Source organism: Limulus polyphemus, unplaced genomic scaffold (assembly GCF_000517525.1).
Source record: "Limulus polyphemus unplaced genomic scaffold, Limulus_polyphemus-2.1.2 Scaffold263, whole genome shotgun sequence".
NCBI classification, from domain to species: domain Eukaryota; kingdom Metazoa; phylum Arthropoda; class Merostomata; order Xiphosura; family Limulidae; genus Limulus; species Limulus polyphemus.
Window position 1 is genome coordinate 428,723 of NW_013665873.1, and position 11,222 is coordinate 439,944.

The 11,222-nt window shown below is 35.0% G+C and overlaps 1 protein-coding gene across 1 annotated transcript in view; it reads right to left on the reverse strand.

Moving 5' to 3' along the window:
• Positions 1-10,280, reverse strand: part of LOC106456840 (B-cell lymphoma/leukemia 11B-like) — an 18,719-nt gene extending 8,439 nt beyond the window's left edge. The window contains exons 1-2 of the mRNA XM_013916207.1: positions 10,274-10,280; positions 7,505-7,990 (exon numbers count right to left, since the gene is read on the reverse strand). Coding sequence (XP_013771661.1) covers positions 7,505-7,990; positions 10,274-10,280 — 493 coding nt within the window. The remainder of the gene's footprint in view (positions 1-7,504; positions 7,991-10,273) is intronic.
• Positions 10,281-11,222: the final 942 nt, after the last annotated feature.

Sequence of the window (11,222 nt, forward strand, 5' to 3'; positions counted from 1 at the left end):
GCTTTCGACAGTCAACAGAATCATCGTGTACTTCAGAAAACACGGCAAGGAAACAACTAAGCAGCGTCCGGGTCGTCCTAGTCCATCGGAGAGGACAAAAAGGACTGTCAAGAGGAGCATCGAAATGGATCCCAGATTAACGACTGCAGAAGTGGCTAAAGTTGGTGGGATGAGCCCGAATTCTGTTCAACGGATTCTCCACAAATTGGGTTATCGTTGCAGAGCAGCTATACAGAAGCTCTTATTAAGACCTGCCAACAAAGCCAGACGAAAGAAGTGGGCAAGTGAGATGATGACCAAGCCTCTTGATTTTTGGAAGACCGTATTTTTCTCAGACGAATCAAGATTCGCTCAATTTTCGGACATTGGAAGGATATGGGTCTGAAGAATGCCTCACCAAGAGTTTTGGCTCAACAGATTGCAGCCAACTGTGAAGCATGCTGGTTTCAGTGTGATGGTTTGGGGAGCTGTTTGGGTTGGTGGGAGATCGAGCTTAATAGAGTGCGTTGGCAACATAAATTTTGCGAAAATACGTCGAAATATTGGAGGAAGGACTCTTGCCACTTTATTCCTCGGGTTTCGTGGACAAAAACACAACGTTGCTCCAGGAAGATGGAGCACCGTGTCACACTGCTAGAAACACCCAAAAGTGGCAGGAAGAAAATGGTATCCAGAAGTTGCCCTTGCCGAGCCAATCTCCTGACATGAACCCCATCGAAAACCTCTGGGCCATACTTGACCGGCAAGTCAAGAAACAACCAAAAAATTCAACTTCGAAGAGCGAACTACTCCAACTTTTGAAGCAAGAGTGGGCGAAAATATCCACAATCTAAAATTGACGAGAGGATTCTCACGATACCCCAAAGGATCAACAAACTCCACGAAGTGAAAGGAAGATCTACTAGATATTAATTAAATTATAAATATATCAATTCATGTGAATATGACTGAAAATTTTCATTTTTTTTGAAAAGGTGGTGTTTATATCTAACAACAACGTTTCATCATTTAATATTCATTTTCATTGCTGAACAGTTATTGTACAATGATCGGTGTGAAAATTAACCCAACACATTGTTCACATTAGACATTTTCAACATGAGCGGCACCTGTACAACACATGAGCTAAAAAACCAGGTTAGAAACCCCAAAGTTAAAACACAGCTTCCCTAATTTAAAATTGCTGACCAGAGAAAGACCAACCAGAACGCACCCACCGCCTACACGGCTTCTCTTAACCGAATAGTGGGATGCATTGTTACTTGTATACCGCACTTTAAAGTACGGGTCACTTTTATACCGTACTCACATCTTAAAGTACGGAGCACTTTCAGCAGCATATCACTGGCTCAAACACTGGACTTTCTGATCCGCTCCCGGCACGCTAATCACTAAGTGAAGATTAGACCAGGATTCCACGTTAGACAGATTAGCAGAATATAGTCATCACCACCCACCGCCGACTCTTGGGCTACTCTTTTACCAACGAATAGTGGGATTGACTGTCACATTATAACGCCCCACAGCTGGTGGGACGGGGATTCGAACCCGCGACCTGCAGACTGCGAGTCAAGCGCCCTAACCACCTAGCCATTCCGGGCCTGCTTCGAGTTAGAAGAAGACGTCAGCAACATTGCTAAAACGTAGTACAATTAAACTGCATACCAACGTACGACTCGTACCGGGTTACGTAACGAAATTTGTCGCTTTTAAAATAATCAGCTTTTAACATTCTTGTTATAGAAACTAAATAATCATTAAATATTAGATCACTAAATAAACTAAATAATAACTCTAACTCTAAAGAATCTTGTATATCCGACAATTTATATACATACATATTTCATGATATTTTAATACATAATTAATTTTATTGTACCATGTCGTATAAACTGATTTGAATTAAAATAAATATCTCCCTTTTGACACTTCTTACAGAAATTACGGCTGTCAAAAAGTACTCACTTCGGTAGCGGTCGTTTCACGCACTCAATAAAATGCATTGTATTAAGTCTCCTTTGCTAAAAAAAAACAACCGCAATGTAACTTTTCTTATTGAAATAACACATGGACTGAAGAAATACGGTTGTGAACGGCCCACTAGACAGTCACAATGCATGCATTTTATGATCCAAGGCACGTTTTTAATTATTAATCACTATTTTTTTTAAATGGGTATTCATCTAGTACTTAAATAAAATTTATCATCTTCATTCCGTTCAGACTGGAGTTCAAATAACATTTAAAATTGTAAATACGACCATAATGTTGAAGACAATACTAGTCTAAACGTTTGAAATGAACCAGAAGAAAACTTATAAAACAGGCGATTTCATACGTGATATTTTTTACGTTCTTTTTGAGAAACGTAAAAACCGCTGACACAGGTGACAAAGAGATTATTTAGATCAGTGGTTTTTAACCTTTTTTGCTCCATGATCCACCTCGACACTTCAAAACATTTGATGCCTCTTTAATATAAAAACAAATTTGGTGTTGAAAAGATATAATATATAATGTAAAATTTTTCTTATTGTAGCATTTTAAAAGTGCCCCCAATATATTCAAAATACCCCCTGTGGGGCGTGCGCTCCACAGCCAGGTTGTTTGTTAGAATTTATGCACAAAGCTACATAATGGGCTATCTGTGCTCTGCCCACCACGGGTATCGAAACCCGGTTTCTAGCGTTGTAAGTCCGCAGAAATACCGCTGTGCCACTGGGGGCCCCAAGTTCAGAATCACCAATTTAGATACAGTTATCGTGAAGGATAATAAAATAGATACGATTAAGTTCATACCCATTCACATTAAAGTGCTTGGGAAGTTAACGCCTTATAAATTTTCCTGCACATTCAAATGGAACTCGTTGGCTCTTTCGTAATTGGAAGTATCGAAGTTTTGGAACTCTAAAAATGTTTAATAGGCGTATTTCTGGAGATCTTTACACTTCCGTTTCTGAAAGGCTTATTTTAACGTACGAAGAGCTTGAGGAAGTGATTATTTCCAGTTTTCAGAGCTACTGAAAAGGTTTTTAAACACACTTTTCTAAACAGTTTATACACGAAACTGCTTGACGTCCATAACTTTGTTGGACTTAATAACATTTACAGAACATTTAAACATAAATATCGTCAGTATTGCAATCAATCCCACTAATTACTACTGGGGTGCCCTACGAGTGGCCTGGTATGACCTGGCTTTTAGGGCACTCAACTCGCGATCTGCGAGTCGCGGGATTGAAACATGTCAACAAAAGTGTTCGCTCTTTCAGCCATGGGGGAGTTATAATGTAACAGCCAATCCAGTATTCAGTGGTAGAGATTAGCTCAAGAGTTGGCGGTGAATGATGTTGACTAGCTGCCTTCCCCTTAGTCTATCAATTCAAAATTAGGAGCGGCTAGCGCAGACAGCTTTCGTCTAGCTTTGCTCGAAATTGAGGAACAGGAGAAAAGGAGTGATTCTACGCTTTAAAAGACAACAGTATAAAATTAATCAGTATGATATACTATGTAGACCTCAACGGGAGATAAGAATTTAAAAACAAGTTGGTAATTTGAAGGTTAAACGTTTTTGTAAGATATACAAAAATCTAGCCATCTAGTTCAAGTAATATGTGAATTCACCAATATTAACAGGAATTTGTGAATATCTTTTTGTATCAATCTAAAAATTTTATTTACTTCCTATTTTTTTGCCAAATTTATAAATTTGAGTCAGTTTTAAAGTATAATGCTTTGAGGTTTAGAAAGTAGACACTTGAATCCAGCAAATAGCAACAATTAATACAGCGAAAGAAGAACGATAGTGGCGACAAAACAATTAAAAGAAACTGGGAAACAAAATACCTTATTTGGCATTTATACAAAGTGGTCGTATTAAGGATATTTAGGACGTAAAACCATCTACGAATAATACAGAGAAAGAACAAATGAGTTTGATATACAAGAAACAGAAATATGAAAAGTTATAGAGTAATCTTCCTTAGTTCTAAAGTGCTATTGTGTAAAGAACAGGTTGATACTGTTTTACTAAGGAAAAGGCGTCAGCGATGGAAATATTTCTTATAATTATTTGTAACTGCAGTTAAACATGGATATTTTTCTTATCTTTTATATGGCTACGATTTATATTTGAAAAGTTCGATATTTGTCATTTAAACCATTCTTTTATTTTCAAGATACGGTTTTCGTATTCAAACACTGACCTTGACTGGTTCTTCTATAACTTACTGTTTTTTTTTATTAGCAAAACCTAAGGCAAGGGGAAAAGACAAGAAGATAACAAGAAATGGTGTTTCCCTGCCGCTGTGTAAGTCCTTCATCTAGAGATCTCTCTAAACCCCAAGATATATATATTACAACATTTCACTTAGTAGCTTGCAGCTTGATATTATTTGGTTTTGTCCAATTTGCAGCTCATAACTTGGTGTTATTTGTTTTTTCCTTATTACAGCTTACAACTTGGTGTTATTTGTTTTCTTCTTATTACAGCTTACAACTTGGTGGTATTTGGTTTCTTCTTATCACAGCTTACAACTTGGTGGTATTTGGTTTCTCCTTATTGCAGTTTACAACTTGGTGATATTTGTTTTCTCCTTATTGCAGCTTACAACTTGGTGTTATTTGTTTTTTCCTTATTGCAGCTTACAACTTGGTGTTATTTGTTTTTTTCCTTATTGCAGCTTACAACTTGGTGATATTTGTTTTTTCCTTATTACAGCTTACAACTTGGTGATATTTGTTTTCTCCTTATTGCAGCTTACAGCTTGGTGGTACTGACGAAGTTGTAAAGTACCTCGGATTATTCTAACGAACTCCATTAGAACATTTCAGTCCAAATTACCTAGTTTAAAAGGTGTGTTTCTATGATTTATTAAAGAACTTATTGGTCAGTTTGGAATTTACCTAGTTTAAAATGTGTCCTTATCGTTCTTTATAGAGCCTAATGGCCAATTGGATTTACCTATTTTAAAGTGTGTCTCTATCACTTATTAAACAACTTAATGGTCAGTTAGAACCATATAATTCAATATATCTTTGTTAAACATTAAAGAACCTTGTGATAAGTTGGAATTACTTAGTTTAAATCATAAATAATATTCAACGTTTAACTGGTACACAATTAAAAACATTTTATTTAGGCCTATCTATGGCCTTCAAAAAGTTGACGACTCTACATGTTTCAACGTTACAGAATGTAATAAACCCAATGATGCCGATGTCCTCATTGTGAATACAGGTGTAAGTTATACATCAATGGGGATGGCGGTATTAGTTGTGCCACTATGCGTTCATGGAATCCTTCGATATATATATTTTGCATGACGGCCAAAATACACTCAGATAAACCTACTACAGCTTAAAATATCCATGAGACGAAATGCGTGTTTAGAGAACATGCCTGTAAGCAAGTTTATCTTCGTTCACGCGATACTAGGCTGTGACACCACAGGAGAACATGCCTGTAGCAAGTTTATCTTCGTTCACGCGATACTAGGCTGTGACACCACAGGAGAACATGCCTGTAAGCAAGTTTATCTTCGTTCACGCGATACTAGGCTGTGACACCACAGGAGAACATACCTGTAGCAAGTTTATCTTCGTTCACGCGATACTAGGCTGTGACACCACATACGGATTTAGAAAGGACGAGGTGTTTAATACACATGAAAGATGTGAAGAATTCAGAAACGCTGCCTCCATATTCAATAGAAGTTCTAGTGACATTATAGAGCGCTGCCTGTGCAAGGATGATAAAGAAGGGTTAGGTAACTTACGTACTAATAAGTCTGCTGAGAAATTTGCAAAAAGTTCTAGCTTTGTGAACCTTAAAGTATACCACCACCATCAGGTGCCACAAAATATCACAGCCTTATAGTACACTTTCAAATACAGGAGTGGAAGGAGAACGTAGATTCAACATGTTGTGGATGGGAGATAAAAAGTGACACCATGAGAGAACTCTGAAAACTGACAAGGCACCAGCACCAGATAACTTAATTATCAGATGGAAGTTATCAGATGCAAGTGCAAGATATTAGTATTTTAGTGTAGCACAACTTACAGTACGTGTAAGGCAGTGTTTCTCAAAGTGTGGTTCGCGACTACTAGTGGTCCGCTAGCTCATCCAAAAAGTAAGTCAAAAAGTAAGCCGAGGCCTAATGTAAGAACAAAACATGTGGGGTAGGACCGGAAGGTGATCTGCACGGTCATTCTCCCCGCCGAAATGGTCGGCGGACGAAAAAAGTTTGAGAACCACTGGTGTAAAGGAGTCAGTTGCGAAAATTCAGGACGACCAGATGTAAATATTGACTAAAGATGTGAAAATTCAGCCTTTTATGGCCATTGTTTTAAATTTTCTAAAAATTACAGAATTTACACTAATAATTCAATTTTTTGTAGGATTATTTCAGAAATTAGACACTTTTTGGTCATTTTCTTTTCAACATTTGCCCTAAAAATCTTTGAAATACGTTTGTTCGTTTGTTTTAAAGCACAAAGCTACACAATGGGCTAACCATTCTTTGCGTACCACGGGTAGTGGAACCGATTTTTAACGTTATAAGCCTTTAGACTTACCGTTGCGCTACTGGAGAGCAAATCGTTGAAAAATATTAACCAATCACATTTTTCATCTTGGAACTTAGAAATAAAGATCCAGAAAAAGATATTTACGCTATAGTTTGTAAAACTGTTTCAAAAATTAGACAGTAATAAAACTGTAAATATTTTACATAGTAGTATTTCTACTTCTTGGGAAGAAAAAAAGATTTAAAAAAAATTCTAATTAAGTTCCTGTTCTTAGGGATATCTTTTGAAAAATACTCTGTGTATCACATTTCATAACGTTTGTTTTTTCTTTTAACTTTTACCTTTATTGTTTAAGTAAAATGCTACCCAAAAATCTCCAAAAAGAGTCAGCCGACAATATAAGTGTAAATGATATGAGAATTCTGTTTAGTCAAAAACCAAACACAAATTTATTTTATTATTTTTTTTTTAATAGTTCAAACCAGAAAATCTACTACTCCACAGTTTGCCTGAATATGGTGTTGTTATTTTAGCGCAAAGCTACACAATGCGCTCTGGCCACTACGGGTAATCGAACCCCGGATTTTAGCATTGTAAGTTTGTAAAATTAAATCTGACACACCCGGGAATCATTTGGTCGTTATTTCTTTTCTGAAGTTTCACCAGAGGGTATAAGAAACTGTAGATGTAAGAACAAATTAAAGATTACGTCAAATAAATTGCATGTGCAACATTAAAATGGAAGCAAAATATATACAGACCTTTCCTGTTTAATAAACTTTCGTTCACTAACCTTTTCTTTCTGATTATAATTTTGTTTTATAATTCTATAAAGTCGTAAAATTCGATAAAGTTTATTTGTTTTACAAATTTATTATTTTCTTTAGGAATACGAGTAAAAAAAAACATGTAAGAAGCAACTCTTTTACAGATATTGATTGTGTGCAGAAACATGAAGTTATTCTGTACTAACCTGTGGAGATTGTATTAGTGTTAGCATCCACGACATGCCTCTGTTTGTGAGCGCCCTCTACCGACGACAATAGCTCTTCTGGACTTCTTCCCTTCCTCTGATCTTTTGGGCAAGTTAACAAAACATTCTTCGCTCGTTCAATTCCAGCTGTGACTGCAAAATTTGAGACTTTGAGAGAGTCTAAGGACGACCCGGAACCATCAGGCTTTGTTTCGATATTCGTTAGTATGGACAACCCATTGCTATGTTTACTTAAAGAAACTGATGTTCTGCGTTGCTTTGATTGAAAGATGTTAGTATCACCATCATCATCTTCATCATCACTCTTCCCGACTTCATCAAAATTACCATTACCATAATATCGACAATTTTCTTTATTGCAACTATGAACTTTATGCTGGATAAATTTCACAATGTCCGACAAAACAAAGTCTTTCTGACACACACCACACGTTAATACATCTTGGAAGACGACCGAAACAGCTGCTGAAAATAAGAACAAACTTTAGTCTTCCTGAAATATACCGAACGTTAAAAATGCAAAAATAGAGGCTACACATTTATATTTCTCATATAAAAGGGCAAAGAATGTAATATAACACAATCCAACACATTAATTTGTTATACAGAAAGGCAAAGAATGTAATATAACACAACCTAACGTATCAGTCTGTTATACAGAGAAGTAGATAATGCAGCAAAAAAATTAATTCAATACACCAATCAAAGCTAAAGAATGTAACGTAACATAATCCAACACATCAATCTGTTATACAGAAATGTAAAGAATGTAACATAACACAATCTAACTGATCAACCTGTTATACAGAAAGGTAAAAAATGTAACATAACACAATCTAACATGTCAATCTGTTATACAGAAAGGTAAAAAATGTAACATAACACAATCTAACATATCAATATGTTATACAGAGAGGTAAAAAATGTAACATAACACAATCTAACATGTCAATCTGTTATACAGAAAGGTAAAAAATGTAACATAACACAATCTAACATGTCAATCTGTTATACAGAAAGGTAAAAAATGTAACATAACACAATCTAACATGTCAATCTGTTATACAGAAAGGTAAAAAATGTAACATAACACAATCTAACATGTCAATCTGTTATACGGAGAGGTATAGAATATAATTTAACACAATACAACACATCAATCTGTTATACAGAAATGTAAAGAATGTAACGTAACACAATCTAACATGTCAATCTGTTATACAGAAAGGTAAAAAATGTAACATAACACATATATTTGTATAAAACAAAGAAAACTGTGTGCGTCAATCTTTTTGGCAAATATCAAACACTAACTATATATCGGCTTTTACTTAACTGCTAAATTTAAAGCACAATTTAACTACTAAATTTAAAGTATCGTTTAACTTAATTTCAGGCTATTTGAAATTCTAATACGTAAAACCTGAAAGACAGATGAACATTAAAAAAGTTACTAAAATATAGCCGACACACTATTATGTATTTTTCTAAATATACTTTAAAATTCATATCTTCAACAGTGTTAGCAAAGATGATTTCGCTAAGGAAGATATAATAAAACTTAAAAGATCAGACAATATATTAATGCTGATGTTTATTGTAAATATTAGAAGTGCTAAACTTTTTCATCAGTAGAGGTGATAGTTGCAATCATAAATTTCTCTTTCTCAGAATATGATGGTCCTGAAGGGGACCTTAAAATTTCAATCATTTAAACAGAACCATTTTCTTCAGAAGAAGAATATCCTTCATCTTCACTATCTTTAAGACGAATCCTCAGTTGAAATACATTATGTCTATTCTGCATAACTCCAAGGGTCCACTGTGGTAATATTTGGGGAATATTTAAAGGTTTAATCAAATGGCTGCGTAGATAAAACATACTTCCATAAACAAAACAAATAGGACACTCGCCAAAATGATTTGTGTGGACACGATGATCACACGATTGTACATTTTGAAAATATTCACGAAAAAGTATAACCCATAACATTAATTTTACACATAGATATATATAATTTAGAACAATGGAACTCTTCTAGAAGTGGCACCAAAGGATAAAACTCTGTGGGAAATAAACAGTAAACGTGATGTATTTATAAAATTTGAAAGAATCATCTTTTCTTGTAGACCATATTTGTATTGTAAGAAGCAACAAAACTGTCTTGTTCAATATTTATAAAAATTAAACATTAGATGTGATAATAACCTTTCAGCAGAATGTTAAATATGTTAGTAACACTCTCAGCCTATAGAAACATATGTAATAACATGTAAATGAAAATTATAAATATAAGTTGAGACAAGTTGAAATTTGTATGCAATCTTATGGAAGTATAGTAACACTGCCTATAGAAACACTATCCTTAGTAAGACAATCTACTTACATAACCTTAGTAACAACGTTTTTCTTTGTAAAATACACAGAGTAAGTCTACTAAGACCATCCGACAATACATTTATAGTAGGATCATCTGTTTAGTAACACCATCCGCCTATAGAGCTTAAGTAATCCATCGCCTATTGAACTTTGGTAACACTGCTGTCTATAGTAACAGCCCCTCTGGTATCGAATTATAGTCCTTGCAACATGGTCTGTGTTGAGTAACATTCGAACTATAAAGCTGTGTGACAACTCCTAGCAATGCGCTCTCTGGCAGTAGACAACTTCAGTCGTCAAGTGTCATGGCGGCTTAAGAATGCGCCCTCTGGTTCCACTTTGTGGAACTATGACGTTATCGTCTCTACCTTCCATCCTGCGTGCGGTGTCTAGGGTCTCGGGATAAATACTAACGTAAAGACAGCAATAAACATACTGCAAATAGACGAAACACACACAACCATTAAATACACTAATATGTACTGCAAACAGACCAAACACACTACTAATACTTGCTGCAAACAGAAGAAACACACTCGATCTTTAAAGACACTAATAAGTGCCGCACACTGTCGATACACTCTACTGTTAAAGGACCTAATATGTCTAAATATTGGTGATACACCTCCAATGTTAATGGAATTAATACGTAACAACACTTTTGACACAAACTCCGCCTTAAAGACACTAATGTATACTGTATAATGATGATAACGTTGTCAACTGATACAGATTTTATTGCTAATTACACACTGGTATTACAGATACTACAGTATACACTGCACGTTGATGATGCATTACTTTCAGTTGCAAAAAAAAATACACAGTAAAAATAAGTGCAAAATAGAAAATCGTGTGTCTTTTTAATAAATGTTAGAAGCACAGATTATATTATAAACAAGATAAATGACATCAGAAAACTTCAGTCAATTGTGCGTGTCACATTTGGATGCTCTGTTCCGTCACCTTTAAAACTTGTGGATGCTACTATACGCTAAAAAATATTTTTACAGGGGATTTCAGTACAATACGTACTGTTAAACCACTTTACACCATTCTAAAGTTAAATTTAAAATATTGAAATTGTGCACGAAATGTTTGAGTACATTTGATCCAGAGTTTGTGTACTCACTCAGTTAAATTATTGATTACTCATTTGGTTAAATATTTTAGTATTCACCCGATTAAATCGTTCAGTACTCACTCAGTTAAGTATGTCAGTATTTCAAAACTCCCTCGGTTAAATCTGTAATTTCTCATTCGGTTAAATCTGTCACTACTCACTCAGTAATATATATATATATATATATATATATA